The sequence below is a fragment of the Mustela nigripes genome, chromosome 13 (genome assembly GCF_022355385.1).
Source record: "Mustela nigripes isolate SB6536 chromosome 13, MUSNIG.SB6536, whole genome shotgun sequence".
NCBI lineage: Eukaryota > Metazoa > Chordata > Mammalia > Carnivora > Mustelidae > Mustela > Mustela nigripes.
In genome coordinates this window covers 49,050,201-49,071,166 of record NC_081569.1, presented here as the reverse complement: position 1 = coordinate 49,071,166, position 20,966 = coordinate 49,050,201, and the positions used below count along the sequence as shown (strand labels likewise).

Sequence of the window (20,966 nt, the reverse complement as noted above, 5' to 3'; positions counted from 1 at the left end):
AGATTTTGTTTATTTATTTGACAGAGAGAGATCACAGGTAGGCAGAGAGGCAGGCAGAGAGAGAGGAAGGGAAGCACAGGCCCCCCGCTGAGCAGAGAGCCCAATGCGGGACTCGATCCCAGGACCCCGAGATCATGACCCGAGCCGAAGGCAGTGGCTTAACCCACTGAGCCACCCAGGTGCCCCCTAGGCTTAGTTTTACATTACAAGTGTGTGGGTTAGGCCAACCAAGTCTGGAATTCTCAAAGTAGCTTTCTGTATATTTCAAGTTAGTTAACTTGCCAGTTTAGTTACCTAGCAAGTATTTCTTGTGTGTTATATTACAAAGAAATAGGAAAAAGAGTGTGGTTGGCTTATTTGTGATGTTGATCCAAATTTTTTTAATTAAGCCAAAGCTTTTTTGTGTTACAGTGAAAAGTAGACATGGTTTCAGGTTATAGTATGGGCAAAATCATAATTCAGACCAACTCCTGCATTGATGACAACCAAAAAGGTGAAGTTAATATATTTTTTAAAGATCTTAACATTTCTTAAAGGCATTAAATAGTCCATAAAAGAGGGAAGAATTACCTAGCTCAATCAGGAAGATGACTGAGGCTCAGACAAGTGAGCTGGTACTGCTTCAGCTCTGAGACATTTCCAGTCTCAAAGAAGTAGTGGAGAGACAGAACCATGCTTTTGGTGGACTTTTGGGGTGGAGAAACAGGATGTAGTCTGAATCTGGTGTCTGCACAGCATAGGAAGATGTCTACCTTGGGCAGAATTGCCCACTTTGGTCTAGGACTCAGAAGTCAGCACCATGCTGAGTCTCTTATGTTCTGAGAGGTATCAGTGTGCTCTGGGCACTTGCAGGGCTAGAGAGACAAGGGCTGACCCAGTGCCCACCAGGACTTCAGATACTAGAATTATCAGACAGTGCTTGCTAGCTTCATGGAGATAAAAGCTGAACTTTAAAATGTCAACAAAGAACTGGAGCTATGAAAAAAAATTGAGATCATAAGTTTTTTAAAAAAACTCTGTCTTTAAAGAATTTCAAACTTATGTAAGAGCTGCATGACTAGGACAGAAAAATTCATATACTTACAAATTCACAAACTTCTAGCATTTTTCCCACTTTCCGCTTTATCTTTTAAGCATTGGAGAATAAGTTGTACATCTCACCTCCCATTACTGCATATTTCAGCAAAGAAAAGGAAATTATTTTTTTAAAGATTTTATTTATTTATTTGACAGAGAGAGAGAGATCACAAGTAGGCAGAGAGGCAGGCAGAGAGAGGGGGAAGCAGGCTCACCGCTGAGCAGAGAGCCAGATGCGGGGCTCAATCCCAGGACCCTGAGATTATGACCTGAGGCAAAGGCAGAGGCTTAACCCACTGAGCCACCCAAGCACCCCAGGAAAAGGAAATTATATGACCACATTCAAGTTATCAAGTTTGCAAATTTATCATAGATACATATTACCTGATGTCCAGTCCATTCTCAGAATTTGCTGGTTGTACCAACAATGTCCATTATTACCAGCCTTTTCCCCCCTTATCTAACCCAGGGTCATACATTGCATTTGGTTATGTCTCTTCAGTTTCCTTTAATCTAGAACAGTTCCTCATCTTCATCTTTCCTGACAAATGACATTTTTGAAGAGTATAGGTGAGCTGTTCCGTAGAATGTTCCTCAATTTGGATTTCTCTGATGTTTCTTTGTAATTAGGTTCAGGTTATGAATTTTTTTTTATAGGAATACCACAAAAGTGATATTGTGTTCTCCTCATTCTATCATATTGGCAGGTACATGGTGTCAGTTTGTCCCATTATTGGTGATACTAACTTTTATCACTTGGTAAAGAAATCATCTGCCAGCTTTTTTCAAAAGTTGTCATTTTTACCTCTGTAATTATTAAGTAATCTATGAGAAGATATTTTGAGACTATATTAATATCTTCTTCCTCATCAAATTTCACTTGATAATTTTGGCATTCATTTATGATCTTTTTGCCCAAATCACAAAGACTTTACAAAAATATGTTGCAAAATTGTAAGTGAATCAGTAGAAATTATAGAACTGGGAAGCCTGGGTGGCTCAGTAGGTTGAGCAGCTGCCTTCAGCTCAGGTCATGATCACAGGGTTCCTGGATCAGGCCCCACATTGGGCTCCCTGCTGACTGGGAAGTCCACTTCTCCCTCTCCATCTGCCTCTCCCCCTGGCTCATATTCACTCTCTCTGTCAAATAAATAAATAAATTCTTTTAAAAAAAGAAATTATAGAACTGTTCAATACAGAAATTTATCAGAGGAATAGATGTGTCAGAAACAGATTAGATACAACTGAAGTGAGAATTGTTAAAAATATTCTGAATAAAGCAAGGAGAGACAACAAGGTGGAAAATACAAAAGAGGAGAAGACAGCATAAAGGGTAAAATGAAGAGGTCTAAACTATATTTAATTAAATGTAGAAGAGAAAGAAGGGGGCAGAGGCAATATTTAAAGTAATAATGACTTAGATTTTTCTAGAACTAACAGAAGATATTAAGGTTCAGTGAAATGAAATTCAATGAAAGTAAGATAAGTTTTTAAAAAAAATACAGATATGGGGTGCATACAATATGGCTGGCTCAATTGGTGGAGCATGTCCTTCTTGACCTGAGTTATGGGTTCAAGCCCCATGTTGTGTGTAGGAATTAGTAAAATACTGAAATTTAAATTAAAAAAATTCAGATCTAAACATATCAGAGTCAAAATGCAGAAAGTAAAATCAAATAGAAGGGCGCCTGGGTGGCTCAGTGGGTGAAGCCACTGCCTTCGGCTCAGGTCATGACCTCAGGGTCCTGGGATCGAGTCCCACATCGGGCTCTCTGCTCGGCGGGGAGCCTGCTTCCTCCTCTCTCTCTGCCTGCCTCTCTTCCTGCCTCTCTGCCTACTTATGATCTCTCTCTGTCAAATAAATAAATAAATAAATAATCAAATAGAAAATGTTAACAGCATCCAGCTAAAAGAAAACAACAGGGGCACTTGGGTGGCTCAGTCAGTTAAGTGTTGAACTCTATCTCCTTTTTAAAAAGATTTTATTTATTTATTTGCTAGAGAAAGAGCACATGAGAGTACAAGCAGGAGGAGCAGCAGGCAGAGGGAGAAGCAGGCTCCCTGCCAAGCATGGAGCCTGATGTGGGACTTAATCCCAGGACACTGGGATCATGACCTGAGCTGAAGGCAACCACTTAACCAACTGAGCCACCCAGACACTCCACTGTCCAACTCTTGATCTTAGCTCAGGTCTTGATCTCAGGGTCATAAGTTCAAGCCCTGTGTTGGGCTTCACCTCCTTGCTGGGTGTGGAGCCTACTTTAAAAAAATTTTTTTAAATAAAAAATAAATAAAAGAAGATAGCCATGGGTCCCTTGGTAAGATGGATAACCGAGTTGTCAATAGTTGAAACTATGGCCATAAATCAGTGGCAAGATGCCTTCAGTATGCCAAAAGAAAGTAATTAACTGCCAACAAAGAATTCTTTACATGACGAAAATATTCTTCCAGAATGAAAACAGAATAGACATTTAATGACAAACCAAAAGGGAGAGTTTGCTTCCAAGCTACATTTTAAGGTTCTTCTTTAGGCTGAAGAAAAGTTATCCCAGGAAGAAACACAAAGATGCAACAAGGAATGAAAAGCCAAGAACATGGGTTAGCTTAAATGACTGTATAAAGCAAAAATATCAGCTTGTGGGGCTTAAAATATGGAAAGAACCCAGGTGTCCATCAACAGATGAATGAATAAAGAAGATATGTTATATATATCTACATGTAGATATATATATAGGAATATTATGCATCCATCAACAATGAAATCTAACCATTTGCAATGACATGGATAGAACTAGAGAGTATTATGCTAGGTGTAATAAATCAATCAGAGAAAGACGATTATCATATGATCTCACTGATATGTGGAATTTGAGAAACAAGGCAGAGGATCATAGGGGAAGAGGGGAAAAAAATGAAAAAAGAAGAAACCAGAGAGGGAGACAAAGCATAAGAGACTCTTAATCTTAGGAAACAAACTGGGGGTTGTTTGAGTGGAGGTGGGTGGGAGGGATGGGATTGCTGGGGGATGGACACTGGGGAGGGTATGTATTGTGGTGAGTGCTGTGTATTGTATAAGACTGATGATTCACAGACTTGTACCCCTGAAACAAATTATACATTATATGTTAATGATAATAATAATAATAACAAAAGAACAGGTATGGCAGCCTCCAGTTGATGACCAAAACTGAAGAGAGCTTCTTGCCACAGTTTACTATGAGGTGATAATCTGCAGTGACAACCTCTGTAAGAAAAATCAAACCCAAAGAAAGAAATAATAAAGAAAAGAGGAGAAATCAATGAAACATAAAAGGAATAGAGAAAATCAATGAAGCCAACTTAGTTTGAAAAGATCAACAAATTTGAAAGCCTTAAAAAGAAAGGAAAACAACAACAAAAATTTCATAAGCTTTTTTCTAGAATAATTATACTAATTAAGATCCAACAAGAAATTGCTTAGTAATTTGAATAGAAGTTTAAAGAGTTATTGACTATAACAGGAGATTGAACTGGGTGGAGGTGGGTGACGATTGACTAATAAGAAGTAAAAAGAACTCTAAAAAATACAAGAAGAGCAGATTTAAAGAGCATCCATTAATCCCCAGAGCTGAGACAGAATACCTAAAGAAGAGATAGGTCTGGGAGACAACTCCTTTCAGAGCTGAAATCCAGACTTCTCTGGAGGGAGTGAAGTCATATTTTATTGAATGGCACAGAAGTGTGCTCTGCGTGTACATCAGAACTCCCAAGAAACTGTGAAGTTGACGTCTGGAACACTGCAAGTAAACCATTCTCAAAGAGGTTCCATGCCAGTGGCATTTCACTGCAAAGCTACTTTGGCTGGAGGATTATGGGGGAGGGAAGGTTATACCAGGAGAACTGCTCACAGGGAGGTCCCATGTACTGCAGGCCCCTGGAAACTGCTAGAACTGGTTGGTGCAGAAACCAGGTGCTACTAGGAATGTGTTCTGCAGGAAACTGTTGAGCTGCTGAAGGCACTAAGTTACCGAAGCCTGTTGTAGGAGCAAAGTCCTCTTCTGCAGGACTCTGCTTGTGTACTGGAACCAGGAAGAGAAACATTTTCCTCCTCCAGTGTTTCTTTTGTGCTGTCTACTGACAAAATGTAACATGGTGCCAGCTAGCAAAGAAGAAAAATTTATAGGGTCCAACTCTATCATTGCAGAGCAGGTGATGTAGTTTTTATTTTGAGCTGAGAAGCAATTAATTGATATTGCTGATCAAGAAAAAAAGAGCAAAGACACATGAGCAAAATCTGGAATCAATGTGAAGCCACTATAGACTCTGCAATAAATGGATTATAAAATGATATTATGAATAACTTTACAAGTTACTAGAAAGATACAAGTTACTAGAACTGACTCAAGAAGAAATAGAAGATCCGTGTTGACATATGAAAAGTACAGACAAGAATTAGTCATTTTAAATCTTCCCAAATAAAAAAGTTCAGTTCCAGATGTTTCACTGATGAAGTCTATCAATATTTAAGGAAGAAAAAATGCTGATCCTTCATAGTCTCTTTCTGAGAATAGTAGAGCAAGGGAAACTTTCTAACCGATTTGGTTATAAAGTGGTATTGTCTTAATAAAATCGGTTATAAAGTGGTATTGTATTAATACCAAAGCAAGCCTAAAACATAAAAAGAAAAGACAACTATAGACCACTATTCAATATTAACATAGAGGCAGTATCCTAAATGAAATATTAGCAAACCAATCCAACAAAATATAAAAATATTAAAAGGTTTGCTCACCATGATCAACTGAGATTTATTCCTGGAATGCAAATTTAGTTTAACAGGAGAAAATTGATTTAATACTCTGTATTAATAGAATAATATGATCTCAATAGAGAAAAAAGCCTATCACAAAATCCAACTCCCATTCTTATTTGTTGTTGAAGATTTTTAAATTATTTATTTATTTATTAGGATTTTATTTATTTATGTGACAGAAAGAGATAGTGAGAGAGGGAACACAAGCTGGGGGAGCAGGAGAGGGAGAAGCAGGCTTCCGCAGAGCGGGGAGCCTGGGGCAGGGCTCAATCCCAGGACCCTGGGATCCTGTCCTGAGCCAAAGGCAGATGCTTAATGACTGAGCCACCCAGGCGCCCCTCACTAAGAATATTCTTGAATGGCTAATAAACATACAAAAAGATGCTCAACAGCATTAGTTATGAGGAAAATGCAAAATAATATAGCAGTGAGATACCAGTACACACCAGCTAGAACTGATATATTCCAGAGGTTGACTGTACCATGTGTTAGTGAAGATGTGAAAAAATTGAAACCTCATACATTACCGATGGAATGTAAAACAGTACAACTACTTTGAAAAATAAAAACAGAATGTACTAGTCATAAAAAAAATATTGATAGTTGACTTGTTTTTTTTTTTAAGATCTTATTAGAGTGCGAATGTGCATGCATGGGGGGGGCGGGGGAGGTGCAGAGGGAGAGGGAGAAGCAGGTTCCCTGCTGAGCAGGGAGCAGGAGGCGGGGCTTGATCCCAGGACCGGGGATCATGACCTGACTGAGCCACCCAGGTACCCCAAAGTCGACTACTTTAAAAGTAAGAATTTCTGTTTAGCAAAAGATTAAGCAGGCAAGCTACAGAACGGAAATGATCTTTGCAACACGTGTAACAAACAAAAGGCTCAAATTCAAAAAATATACAGAACCCCTACAAATCAATTAGAAAAAGACAACCCTATAGAAACATGAGCAAAAGATCTGGAAGTCATTCTACAAAAGGGAATTTCAAATGTTTAATAAAAAATATTAGGAATATTAGGGTTACATAATGAGAGCATGTGGGACGGGAGGTATTGTTTGAGCCTGTCTGGAAAATACAATCTGCCATACCCTGATTACACTGCTTTTTTTTTTGACTTGGTCATTTTCTCCAGTCCCTATGAAAGGACCAACTTTCTATTTTCTTTCCTGCCATTCTTCCTTCTTTCTCTTTCTTTCTTCCATTCTTCCTTCCTTCCTTCCTTTCCTTTCCTTTCTTCCTCCCTCTCTCCCTTTCTTTTTCTCTCTCCCTTCTTTCCTTCCTTCCTTTGTTCCTTCCTTCTCTCCTTTTCTCTCTCCCTTTTTTCTTCATCCTTTCCTTCTCTCTCTCTCTCTCTTTCTTTCTCTCTCTCTCCCTTCCTTCCTTCCTTTTCTTTCTTTTTCTTTTCCTTTCGTCTTTTCTCTTCCCCTGCCTCCCTCCCTCCCTTTCTTTCTTTCTCTCTCTCTCTCTTTTTTCTTTTTTCTTCTTTTCTTTTCTTTTCTTTCTTTCCAAAAGTGAATTCCTTGTTTGGGAAGCTTCTGAATAAGTGAATCTTTGAAAAAGAGGATTTGATTCTCAGTAAATGAAGCCAAAACCCAGGTACTCAAAACCAGTGGCCAGAGAATAGATTGAAGAGGTAGGTAGAGGGCTAGATAGGGTGCTTGGAAATAGTTCTGTAACTGCAGCCTTTTCTCTTGTAGATAAAGAATCCTGTGAACAGGCTTCTGAAGTCAGTGAAGCACAAACTACAGATAGTGATGAAATAGTGACACCGGTATCTCTGAAATGTCCTAAGGCAGTAAGTACACCAGGGTAATCATTAAGTGTGAGACAAGGTTGTAAATAATGATATTGTGCATAACAGCCACATAGGTGAAAATAATTCATTTTATTTATTTATTTTTTAAAGATTTTATTTATTTATTTGTCAGAGCGCACAAGCAGGGGGAGAGGCAGGCAGAGGGAGAAGCAAGCTCCCTGCTGAGCAAGGAGCTCACGTGGGACTCCATCCCAGGACCCGGGACCATGACCTGAGCTGAAGGCAGACACATAACCAACTGAGCCATCCAGGCACCCCAATGATGCAATTTTAATGAACCTGATGGGAAATTAAATTTATTTAGTTAAATTTACATTGTGAATGAATAGAAGTCTCTTGATACAGTCTCTGATGAAAGGATCACTATCTTGGTTTGGTATAAATGAGGACTTGCTTCAATAATTCTCCTTTATTTGGATCCCTTGCCTGCCTCCTTCACTGTGTGCTACAATTCATCTCCAGCCTGAGTGATGCCCATTTCCTCAATCCACCCAAGGAGAGCAGGTTTACCTTGGTAGGAAGAGGAAGAGGCTGGAAAAGAGGAAAGGATTACTTGTGGAAAAGCTCAGCAAGATCATTCCATTTCTGAAGTTTTGGACCTAATCTTTAAAACCTGAAATTGGCTGGGGCACCTGGGTGGTTCAGTGGGTGAAGCATCTGTCTTCAGCTTAGGTCATGATCCCAGGGTTCTAGGGTCGAGCCCTGCATTGGGGTCTCTGCTTTGAGTCTACTTCTTTCTCTGCCTCTGCTCTGTCTGCCCCCGGCCCCCTCCTTGTGCTCTTGCACTCTCTCTCTCTCTCTCTCTCTCTCGCACGCACGCGCGCACACACACGCAGACAAATAAATAAATAAATAAATAAATAAAATCTTTCTTTAAAAATAAAATAAGGGGCACCTGGGTGGCTCAGTGGGTTAAGCCTCTGCCTTCAGCTCAGGTCATGATCTCAGGGTCTTGGGATCGAGCCCCACATCAGGCTCTCTGCTCAGGGAAGCCTGCTTCCCGCCCCCCCGTCCCCCCCACCCCCCGCCTCTGCCTGCCTCTCTGCCTACTTGTGATCTCTGTCAAATAAATAAAATCTTTTACAAAAACAAAAATAAAATAAAACCTGAAATTGCAATTATTTATTAAACATTACAGCCTCAGATCTCTTGTGGAACTAACTGGGGATACACACACACACACACACACACACACACACACACACACATAGATAGATAGATAGAGAGATATAGATATTTAACTAAATATATACAGATATATTTAACAATCATTGTATTAGAATCTTGTGGGGTTACAAGTGAGGTAGGAAACAATCTCTCTGTTGATCCACTGGAATGCTCCCTGACACGTTTGTAGGTGCTCAATAAATATTTGTTGAATGAGTAGCTGAGTGAAAGATTGAAATTTGATTGAGGATTACGAACTTCATTAGAAACAATATAAGTGTAGTGTGACCTAGAATCAAGTGGTTAGATTATGTGATAGAAACTCTTAAGGTTTGTGAGGATTCAGAAAAGTGAAATCATTCCTGCTTTTGTAGAGGTCAGAAAACTCTTGAAAGTTGGAACTTGTACTGAGGATTTTTAGGCAACTAAAGTATGTTGGAGTGGGGAGAAGCCACTCAAAATCAGTAGCCTTAAGCAATTAAGATAGCAAATACTTAAGTCTATTTTCTTCTGAACTTTTATCTTTCGTATCTTTCTTCAGCCATTACATAATTAGTATCTTGAGAAATGCTTATAAGATGGATCAGAGCCATGAGATGTTGGAACAGGAGTATAACACCTTTGAGATCATGAAGGAGAGGAAGATTAATTAATGTGTCCAGGATATAGATATACTTAGCAAAAGAGCTGATCTCCAGCCAAAGTTTCTAAATCAAGCCACCTCTCAGATGAACCTGAAAAGCAGTCAGCTGGTCAGAAAGTTTTTGAACTACACTCAGACATTACATTTAAAATATTATTCAGAATTAGAGGCTCTTAAATAAGATCTCTTTCTGGAAAAACCTTGTGGACCCAAGAATGCTATTTGAGAAATTAAATATGAAAACCGAGCTTACTTGGGTGCCTGGGTGGCTCAGTCGGTTAAGCATCCGACTCTTGGTTTCAGCTCAAGTCATGATCTCAGGGTCGTGAGACTGAGCCCACGCCGGGCTCTGTGCTAAGTGCAGAGTCTGCCTGAGGTTCTCTCTCTCCTTCTCCCTCTGCTCTCCCCCCTACTCACACACTCTTTCTCTAAAATAAATAAATAAAATCTTTTTTAAAATTAAAAAAAAATTACAACAGTGGGATTAGGGAACTTTCTAGTGTGATGGTTCTGTATCTTGATTAGGGAGTTGATTACACACTTGCATATATTTGTCAAAACTGTACATTTAGGTTTTGTATTTTACTGTGTATAAACGATACATAAATGTTAAAAGTTAGAGGGACACCTTCCTTGGTGGCTCAGTTGGTTAAGCATCTGAGCTTTGGCTCAAGTCGTGATCTTGGGGTCCTGGGATGGAGCCCCACATTGGTCTCCCTGCTCAGCGAGGAGCCGGCTTCTCCCTCTCCTTCTGCCCCTATACCCCCTCACCCCCTGCTGTGTGCTCACATGCTCTATCTCAAATAAAGAAATAAAATCTTTTTTAAAAATTAAAAAATAAAAGTTAAACAGATTGTCAGGAACCACCTTAGGCAATGTGATTTAAGAGTGGCTCTTATGTTATTTAAATGTCAGTCACTATAAGAAATACATTTCTACATGTGCCCAGTATAATCATATATAAACAAAAGCTTTGAGAAACAGGGCTTACCTTTATCATTTGCCATGAACTCCCCTGTTTTCTGTTCTATTCCATTTCATTCTATCCTAGCCTATCTTATTCTTTCACTTAAAAAAAAATGCTAGTGAAACCCACCTAACTGACCCATAAATGTCAAAACCCACATTTTGGAAAACATGCTAGTTTTCATGTTGGGGATTTTAGGAGGGCTGTGCGAGGGCTGTTGAGAGGGCATCAAGTAGCTTTCAAGCTTCACCCAGGTTGTTCTGAAGTAGATCTGTTGAGAAATGCTGCCTCCTGGGCTTCCTAGGAGAAGGCCCAGGAGCTCCGCCTGCTTCCTAAGAGAGGTGAAGGTGGGAGTGGGGGTAGATCTTTGAGAAGTGAGGGCATTGGCCTGGCAACCCAGAGGACAGGAGAGAACCCCCAGATGACAAGGGAGCACTGTGCCAGTTGGGGCCATCCCGGATTGACCCCTTACTAGTGTCATGACAGGACTTGCTGCCACACTGGGGAAAGGGAGGACTTCACATTACCCTCAGCTTCTGACTTGAAACTCGAGAAATGTCTGCCCTCCCCCTGGTGTCTCTAATGCAAAAGGGACCCAGACACAGTCCAAAGAGAGAATGGTGGTTGTGGTAGCAACTGCAGTAGGGCTGGAAGGACTGGCATTGCCATGGAAGGACTGCTGGAGCAGCCTGCTCTGGGGCCAGCACTTGGTGGATGTAGGAAGCTCTGGGTAGCAGTTGACCAGTAAACTGAATCTCAAGGATATGGGAGATGGGGGCAACCCTCAAAGGTCCCCTCCCTCTACTGGAGCTCTGAGCTATTGCTCAGTAAACTTAACTTTGCTGCCCATCAAATTAAAAAAAAAAAAAGACTACGTTAGATGGAATATGGCTGTGATTGCTCTCTGAGGGAGTAACGTGTTCATTAGATGGAGTAGGAACACTAGGAGCATCGCTAACCTACAGGATAAATAAATACTTTCCTTGTCAGGGTTCGGAGAAGATGTGTATTGAAATCGTCTCCCTGGCCTTCTACCCAGAGGCCGAAGTGATGTGTGATGAAAATGTAAAGCAGGTGTATGTAGAGTACAAGTTCTACGGCCTACCCTTGTCAGAGACGGAGACCCCAGTGTCCCTGAGGAAGCCAAGGGCAGGAGAAGAGATCCACTTTCACTTCAGCAAAGGTAAGACATGCCTTGTGCTTGGCCGGGAGAGGAGTCTGAGGGGTCAGAACTGCTCTGCACTTCCAGTGAGGTGGATGCAACCATTTTATTTATCAAAGTGATATATGCATATGGTTTTACTTAAGCTTTTTGTTTTTTATTATTTTTTAATTAAGTTTTTAATTTTAATTCCAGTATAGTTAACATACAGCGTTGTATTAGTTTCAGGCATACAACATAGTGCTTCCACAACTGTAACATTACTTGGTGCTCATCAAGATGAGCATCCTGTTAATCCTCATCACCTATGTCCCCCGTGCCCCCTGGCCACCTCCCCTACAGTAATCTTCTGTTCTCTATACTGAGGAGTATGATTTTTTGGTTTGTCTTTTTGTTTTATTTCTTAAATTCCACACATAAGCAAAATTTTGTGGTATTTGTCTTCCCCTGACTGACTGACGTCACTTAGTCTTATACTCTGTAGATCCATCCGCAGTGGCTGCACCAGTTTGCATTCCCACAGGGAATGAGGGTTCTTTTTTCTCCCCAGCAGGGCAAGAGGGTTCCTTTTTCTCCCCATCCTTGCCAACACTTGTTTCTTGTTCTTTAGCCATTCTGACAGTTATGAGATGATATCTTACTATGGTTTTGATTTGCGTCTCCCTGATAATGGGTGATTTTGAGCATCTTTTCCTGTGTCTGTTGGCCATCTGGATGTCTACTCTGGAGAATGTTCGTGTCTTCTGCCCCATTTTTAAATTAGTTTGTTTATTTTTTGAGTGTTGAGTTGTAGCAGTTCCTTGTGTATTTTGGATACTAACCCCATACCAGGTATGTTGGTTGTAAATACTATCTTCCATTCAGTAGGTTGCCTTGTAGTTTTGTTGATTACTTCCTTCACTGTGCAGAAGATTTTTATTTTGATTTTTATTTTTGCTTTTATTTCGCTTGCCTTAGGAGACATCTAGAAAGAAGTTGTTATGGCTGATGTATGAGAAATTACTGCCCATGCTCTCTTCTAGGATTTTTATAGTTTCAGGTCTCACATTTAAGTCTTTAATCCATTTTGAGTTTATTTGTGTGTATGATATAAGAAGGTGGTCCAGATTCACTCTTTATTTATTTTGGTGGGGCACGAGTTGGGGAGAGGGGAAGCGGGAAGGGAGAAACAGAATCCCCGCTGAATGTACACCCTGATGCCAGGACCCCGGGATCATGACCTGAGCCGAAGGCAGACACTTAACCAGCTGAGCCACCCAGGCGCCCCAACCAGATTCACTCTTTAAAATGTAGCTGTTCTGTTTTCACAACACCGTTTTTTAGAGAAACTTTTTCCCATTGCATATTTTTGCCCTCCTTTGTCAAAAATTAATCGGTCATATAGTCGTGGGTTTGTTTCTGGACTCTTTGTTCTGTTCTGTTGATCTGTGTGTCTGTTTTTGTGCCAATACCATACTGTTTTGATTACTTTGACTTTGCAGTATAGCTTGAAACCTGGGAAATTGTGATACTTCTAGCTTTGTTTTCTTTCAAGGTCTTTTGTGGTTCCATACAAATTTTAGGAATATTTGTTCTAGTTCTGTGAAGAATGCTGTTGGTATTTTGGTAAGGATTGCATTAAATCTGTAGATTGCTTTGGTTAGTGTAGACATTTTAACAATATTTGTTCTTCCAATCAATGAGCATAGAATATCTTTCCATTTGTTTTTGTTACCTTCAATTTCATCATTGTTTTATAGTTTTCAAAGTACAGGTTTTCACCTCGTTGGTTAAGTTTATTCCTGGGTATTTTATTATATTTGTTGCAATTGCAAATGGGATTGCTTTCTTAATTTCTTTTTCTGTTGCTTCATTATTACTGTATAGAAATGCAACCAGGGGTACATGGGTGGCTGAATCAGTTAAGTGTCTGACTCTTAATCCCACCTCAGGTCTTGATCTCAGGGTTGTGGTTTCAAGCCCAGTGTGGAGCCTACTTAAAATAAAAATAATAATAATAAAGAAATGCAACAGACTTCTGTATATTGATTTTATATTCTATGACCTTACTAAATTCATTTATCAGTTCTAGTAGGTTTTTTTGGTAGAATCTTTAGGGTTTTCTATATATGGTATTATGCCATCCACAAAATAGTGAAAATTTTACTTCTTTCTTACCAGTTTGGATGCTTCTTATTCCTTTTTCTTATCTGATTGAGGGCTAGGACTTCTAGTACTGTGTTGAATAAAAACTTCCTCATCTTATTCCTGGTCTCAGGGGAAAGCTCTCAGTTTTTCACCATTAAGTATGTTAGCTCTTTCATTTTTGGTTTTTCATATATGGCCTTTATTATGTTGAGGAATGTTCCCCTTTAAACCTACTTTCTTGAGGGGTTTTATCATGAATGGATATTGTACTTTGTCAAATGCTTTTCCTCCATTTATTGAAATGATCTCATTGATGTGTGATGTATCACATTGATTGATTTACAAATATTGAAATACCTTTGTATCCTGGAAATAAATCCCACTTGATCATTTAAAAGTATTGTTGGATTTGGTTGCTAATATTTGTTGAGGTTTGTTGCATCTATGTTTATCAGAGATAGTGGCCTATAGTTCTCTTTATCTGATTTTGGCTTCAGGGTAATGCCTGCCTCATAGAATGAGTTTTGAAGTTTTCCTGCCTCTTCTATTTTTTGGAATAATTTGAGAAGACGAGGTATTAACGCTTCTTCAGAAGCGTTTTTCTTTGGTAAAATTCACTTGTGAAGCTGTCTGGTCCTGGACTTTGAGAATTTTTTTTTGTTTCTGATTCAATTTCATTTCTGGTAATCGGTCTGTTCAAATTTTCTATTTCTTCCTGAATCAGTTTTGGGAGGTTATATGTTTCTAGGAATTTGCCCATTTCTTCTGGGTGGTCCAATCCGTTGGCATGTAATTTCTCATAATATTCTCTTACAGTCCTTTGAATTTCTGTGGTGTCAGTTGTTTTTTCTTCTCTTTCATTTCTGGTTTAGTTTGACTCCCCCTGCCTTTTTGATGAGTCTAGCTAACGGGTTATCAATTTTGTTCATCTTTTCAAATAACCAGGTCCTGGTTTCATTGATTTGTTCTGTTGGTTTTTAAAGTTTCCGTTTTTTTAGTTTCTGCTCTAATCTTTATTATTTCCTTCATTCTACTGGTTTTGGGTTTTGTTTGTTCTTTTTTTTTTAGTTCCTTTAGGTATAATGTTAGGTGGTTTTTTGAAATTTTTCTTGCTTCTTGAATTAGGCCTGTATTCTTATAAACTTCCCCCTTAGAACAGCTTTTGCTGCATCCCAAAGGTTTTGGACCAGTGTATTTTCATTTGTTCCCATGTATTTTTTTATTTCCTCTTTGATTTCTGGGTTGACCCATTCATCGTTTAGTAGCATGTTATTTAATCCCCATGTAGTTGTGCTCTCTCCAGATTTTTTCTTGTGGCTGATTTCTAATTCGTAGCACTGTGATCAGAAAAGATATATATGGTGGGGCACCTGGGTGGCAAAACTGGTTGGACATCCAACTTTCAGTTTCAGCTCAGGTCATGATCTTGGGGTGTCAGGCTCTGCACTTAGTGTGGAGTCTGCTTGGGTTTCTCTCTTCCTCTTCCTTGGCCCCTTCCACGTGTATACTTTCTCTCTCTGAAGTAAATAAATCTTTAAAAAAAAAAAAAAAAGATACATGGTATGACTGATCTTTTTGAATTTGTTGAGACTTGTTTTGTGGCCTAAAATGTGATCTATTCAGGAGACTGTCCCATGTGCAGTTGAAAAGAATGTGTATTCTGCTGTTTTAGGATGGAATGTTCCAAATATATCTGTTACATCCATCTGGTCCAATGTGTTATTCAAAGCCACTGTTTCCTTGTTGATTTTCTGTTTGGATGATCTGTCCATTGATATAAGTAGGGTTATGCATATGGTTTTAAAATATCAAATAGGGGGCATCTGGGTGGCTCAGTGGGTTAAGCCGCTGCCTTCAGCTCAGGTCATGATCTCAGGGTCCTGGGATCGAGTCCTGCATTGGGCTCTCTGCTCGGCAGGGAGTCTGCTTCCTCCTCTTTCTCTCTGCCTGCCTCTCTGCCTACTTGTGATCTCTCTCTGTCAAATAAATAAATAAAATCATTAAAATAAAATAAAATATCAAATGGCCTAGAAAAATTTTTAATTAAAATGAAACAGTCCCCATCCCTTTTTTCATCCCTTCTACACAAATCACTCCCTGTTTCCCTCCCCATTCTCTGTGGTCCACCACACTCTTTTCACTTTTTCTGCTATTTCTTATTATTTAACTCTATGTTTCTGAATAATGCTTCTGTTGCAGCTTCCTGACTCACCAATTTTAGATATTATCTGCTGACTTCCTATCATGACACACAAAATTTCTCTCTCTTATCCTGTACCCATGTTTCCTTCTTCCCATAGAGTTGGATCATAACTTTTATTTAATCCAATCTTAATTGTTTCTATTATTATGGATATGTAAATATTAATTCTTCAGAACCAAGTAGTATATCATAGTTAAAATCCTTTTTTTGTATTTTTTGTCTCAATTTTTCATTTGCACTATCTTCATTATGCCCACTGTAGTTCTTTTCACATCCTCCAACAGCCTTTCCAAGTTTTCAAACAATCAAACCTGTCAAAGAATGTATCAATTTTTTTTTCCCTTGAAGACCTCTCTTCAGCCCACCATTCAGCTATTATCATGCTGCTGCATTTGGAGAATTTGATTTAATTCTCTCATACTGGGTTTCTTATCTCCTGGGTTCTCTGATTCACTTTTATATTTTAATGGGTCATATTTTCCAGTAGCTTTTAAATAAAGCATACACTGGGGGGTGCCTGAGTGGCTCAGTGGGTTAAGCCTCTGCCTTCAGCTCAGGTCATGATCCTAGGGTCCTGGGATGGAGCCCGGCATTGGGCTCTCTGCTCCGCAGGGAGCCTACTTCCCCTTCTCTCTTTGCCTGCCTCTTTGCCTACTTGTGATCTCTCTCTGTCAAATGAATAAAATCTTAAAAAAAAAAAAAAAGCATACATCAGAAGTACATTGGGATCATCTTGCATGAAATCTATTCTACCCATATAGCCTAATGATAATTAGACCAAGTATAGAAGTGTATTCTGAAAACATTTTTTTAAAATATTTTATTTATTCATTGGACAGACAGAGATCACAAGTAGGCAGAGAAGCAGCCAGAGAGAGGAGGAAGCAGGCTCCCCGCTGAGCAGAGAGCCCGATGCGGGGCTCGATCCCAGGACCCTGGGATCATGACCCGAGCCGAAAGCAGAGGCCCCAACCCACTGAGCCACCCAGGTGCCCCTCTGAAAACATTTTTATCCAGAATTTCGAAGCATCGCTTCTCGGCCTTTTGGCTAAGATCAAGTACAGAATTTCGAAGCAGTTGGTCCATGATCTTTGCCAGGAGTCTAACCTTTGTATGAAAACTACCTCTACCTGTCCAGAAAACTTGAGCATTTGATCTTTTTCCTTAGTATTCTTAAATTTTAGAATAATGTGTATATTTTTCCTGTAATTGTTCTAGCCATTCAGGGGTTCTTTCAGTCTGGAAGCTCATGGTTTTTAGTTCTGGGAATTTTCATTGCATTTCTTTGATAATTTTGTCCCCAGGATTTTCTCATTTTCTTAGTAGAGTTTTTTGATCTTTCAAATTAATCCTCTGATTTTCTCATTCTCTTTTTAAAGATTTTATTTATTTATTTGACAGAGACAGCAAGAGAGGGAACATAAGCAGAGGGTGTGGGAGAGGAAGAAGCAGACTTCCTGCTGAGCAGGGAGCCCAATGTGGGGCTTGATCCCTGGAGCCCCAGATCATGTCCTGAGCTGAAGGCAGACGTTTAATAACTCAGCCACCCAGACGCCCCTCATTTTTTCATTTTCTTCATATAATCCCACTTCTAGCCTTTCTATTTTGGGGGAAATTTCCTTAATTTTTTAAAGATTTTATTTTTAAGTATGGCTCAGTCAGTTAAGCATCTGACTCTTGATTTTGGCTGAGGACATGATCTCAAGGCTGTGAGACTGAGCTCCACATCAGGCTCCACACTGGGTATGGATCTTTTTTTAAAAATATATTTTATTTATTTATTTGACAGAGAGAGAGAGAGAGATCACAAGTAGGCAGAGAGGCAGGCCAAGGGAGATGGAGAAGCAGGCTCCCCGCTGAGCAGAGAGCCCATGCGGGGCTCAAGCCCAGGACCTGAGCCCAAGGCAGAGGCTTAACCTGCTGAGCCACCCAGGTGCCCTGGGCATGGATCTTGCTGAAGATTCTCTCTCTCTCTCTCTCCTTTTGCTCCTTACCCCCACTCCTCTCTATAAATAAATAAATATATAAATAAATATATATATATAGTTTGTTTGTTTGTTTTGTTTTGTTTTTTTAAGTCATCTCTACATCCAGTATGGGACTGGAGCTCAAACTTACAACCCCAAGATCAAGAGTTACCTGCTCTACCAAGTGAGCCAGCCAGGCGCCCCTTAATAGGTGTAGTCTTTTTTTTTTTTTTTTTTTCTTTTAAGTAAACTCTACCCTCAGCCTGGGCTCAAACTCACAAGGCTTGATCAAGAACTTCTACCAACTGACCAAGCCAGGTAGTCCCTCAGATTTCCTTAGTCTTAACTTCCAGTCATTGAAAATTTGTCCTAGATTTCTAAGAGCTGTTTGTTGTTGTCTATTCCTTCTCCCCGACCCCTTAAGTATATCCTGTCCTTATATGAGGTAGAAATTTATTTCTTACTTACATAAAATGAATTCTGAGGGGGGACAGTCCAGGGCTGAGAATATGCGATCCTACCAGGGTCCAAACTCCTATCCTGCCCTCCGATCAACCTAGCGCCTGTCTTCCATCCTTTTGGTGAGCCTGTCATCCTTCCTGGTTGCCGGGGAGAAGGAAGGATGCTTCCTAGTTGAGCCTGTTAAGCATACATAACACAATAGCCAGAACTTATTTTGCTGCAGCCAAACCTAGCTAAATAAGAGGCTGGAAAACATATGCTAATGTATTTGAGGATGCAGCGTTCCCATATATAAATAAGGAGGAAGGGAGAGGGTGGGTGTTGAGACAGGCACCTTGAGTTGAACCTGCTACAAAACTCAAACCTCTGCATGGCCATAAGAAATCAGTCTCCTGGGATTTTTCCAGCTTTAGAGTGGTGGGAGCACGTTTATCTTGGCACAACGGCCGAACAGCTTTCCAGGCAGATTGCAAGGCTTCTTTTTTATCAGGGTCAACTAACTTTTTCTTAAAGGGCCAGGTAGTAATTATTTTAGGCTTTGTGGACCAGATGGTTTCTGTCACAGCTATTCAGCTCTGTCACTGTAGTTGGAAAGCAACCATAGATAATACGTAAACAAATAGGTGTTGGCTGTATTCAGTAAAAACTTCATTTACCAAAACAGGTGGCCTGCCGTGAGCCCTCGATTGCCAATCTCTCTTTACTGTCATGGTTTTATGTATGCCACTTATGAAGGTCTTAGTGCCCATATAGCAACAGTGTATGATTCTTCACTTTTCTCCTGTCTTATCCTTACTGCAGTGATAGACCTGGACCCACTGGAACAAAAAGGCCGAAGGCAGTTTCTGTTCGCCATGCTGAAGAAACAAGATCCAGAGCAAGGACGGTAAGCATCTGCATTCCACTTTGAAAGCAGGGAGATATTATCCACCCAGGAATTCAGTTGGTTTTGCACTGATATTGAATATTCTAATAACTTCTTTTGTATTAACTTACTGGATGGATTTCTCATCTCCTTGAGGCTAATTCATGTTTGCAGCCACCTGATAAACTAGATGAATCTCATCGGTGTAGTTCCTCTCTCACCCGTGCCAGCCCCTGATGACACTGCTTTTGTGACAGCAAATACTTGAATACTGACAGTGCTCTGTAAGGAATGGACAAAACCCTTTGACATTCTCAGATAATTTATATCTCACACAGTACCATTGCTAGCTTACCAAATATTACGTCTTTATGATAGTAATTTCATATTTAGTTTTTTTTTCTTTAAGATTTTATTTATTTGACAGACAGAGATCACAAGTAGGCAGAAAGGCAGGCAGGGGTGGTGGGAAGCAGGCTCCCCACCGAGCAGAGAGCCCGATGTGGGGCTCGATCCCAAGACCCTGGGATCATGACCTGAGCCAAAGGCAGAGGCTTTAACCGACTGAGCCACTCAGGCGCCCCCATATTTAATTTTTTTAAAGAAAACTCCCAGCATGGAGCCCAAGGCAAGGCTTAAACTCATGACCCAGAGATCTAGACCTGAGCTGAGATCAAGTGCTGGATGCTTCATTGACTGAGCCACCCAAGCCCCTACACGTTCAGACTTTTAAAATTATTTCTTTACAGGATTACTTTGACGTAATTGAAGTAAATTCAAGGTGTACTATCAATTTTAGGGACGTGTCCCTGTTATTCCTCTGGTGTGAAGAGGCCTCGATTTAGAAGCTCCCAATGAAATGCACAGGACATAGTTATACTAAGAAAATTATTCACCATTCAGCTGAAATTTGAAATTCAAATTTAAGTGGGCATCTCTTTGAATTTTTTTTTTTTTTTTTTGCTTTTGGCAAGATCTAGCAATGTTGCCTCCTTTTAAAGTGTGTGGGTAAGAAATAATACAGGGCTGGTGTTTTAGCCCAATAAATTTGTTTAATTTGCATTTACTTTGTCTCCAGTTAGTCATAGAAAGGACTGAAGAAGGAGCCACAGAAATAAATAGTGCATCTGACTTCAGTGTCACTGTGTACTTAAACAGATAGAAGCTGACTGATAACTTTTGAAAGTGTAAAGCATTTTGTTTCCCTTCTGCCTCAATGTTGAATTTAGTTATTTTCCGTTTTTCTCTCAGCATTCCTAGAATACTTTCTTCCTTCATTTCCTTACAGTGGTAGCTTTTTCCCTTTTCTTTTTGTAACCTTCTATTCAATTTTAGATTTCGATTGATGTACAGCAGACAGAACATTGGCTTTGTAATCAGAGAAAGCCTGGTTTTGAATCCTGGCTCTTCCACTTACTAGCTCTGTGAATTTCGAATATTACTTGGCTTGAGGGCTTCTGTGAGGATACAACTGAAATAATTAATGTAGTTTATCTAAAGCACCTTGGGGGGCACCTGGGTGGTTGGCTCAGTCAGTTAGGCATCTGATACTTGCCCTCAGCTCAGGTCTTGATCTCAGAGTTGTGAATGAATGAATGAATGAATGAATGAATGAAAAAACGAAGAATGAATGAATGCATGCGTTTGGTATTGTGCCCTGTACCTAGAAAGGTGAAAATTGTTCAGGTAGTTAGCACCGTCCCTTTGCAGTGTTGTA

At 39.8% G+C, this 20,966-nt stretch overlaps 1 protein-coding gene across 1 annotated transcript in view; it reads left to right on the top strand.

Moving 5' to 3' along the window:
- The window catches only part of RPGRIP1 (RPGR interacting protein 1), a 34,459-nt gene that overhangs the window by 9,081 nt on the left and 4,412 nt on the right, over positions 1-20,966 (top strand). The window contains exons 6-8 of the mRNA XM_059372390.1: positions 7,553-7,665; positions 11,454-11,646; positions 19,186-19,270. Coding sequence (XP_059228373.1) covers positions 7,553-7,665; positions 11,454-11,646; positions 19,186-19,270 — 391 coding nt within the window. The remainder of the gene's footprint in view (positions 1-7,552; positions 7,666-11,453; positions 11,647-19,185; positions 19,271-20,966) is intronic.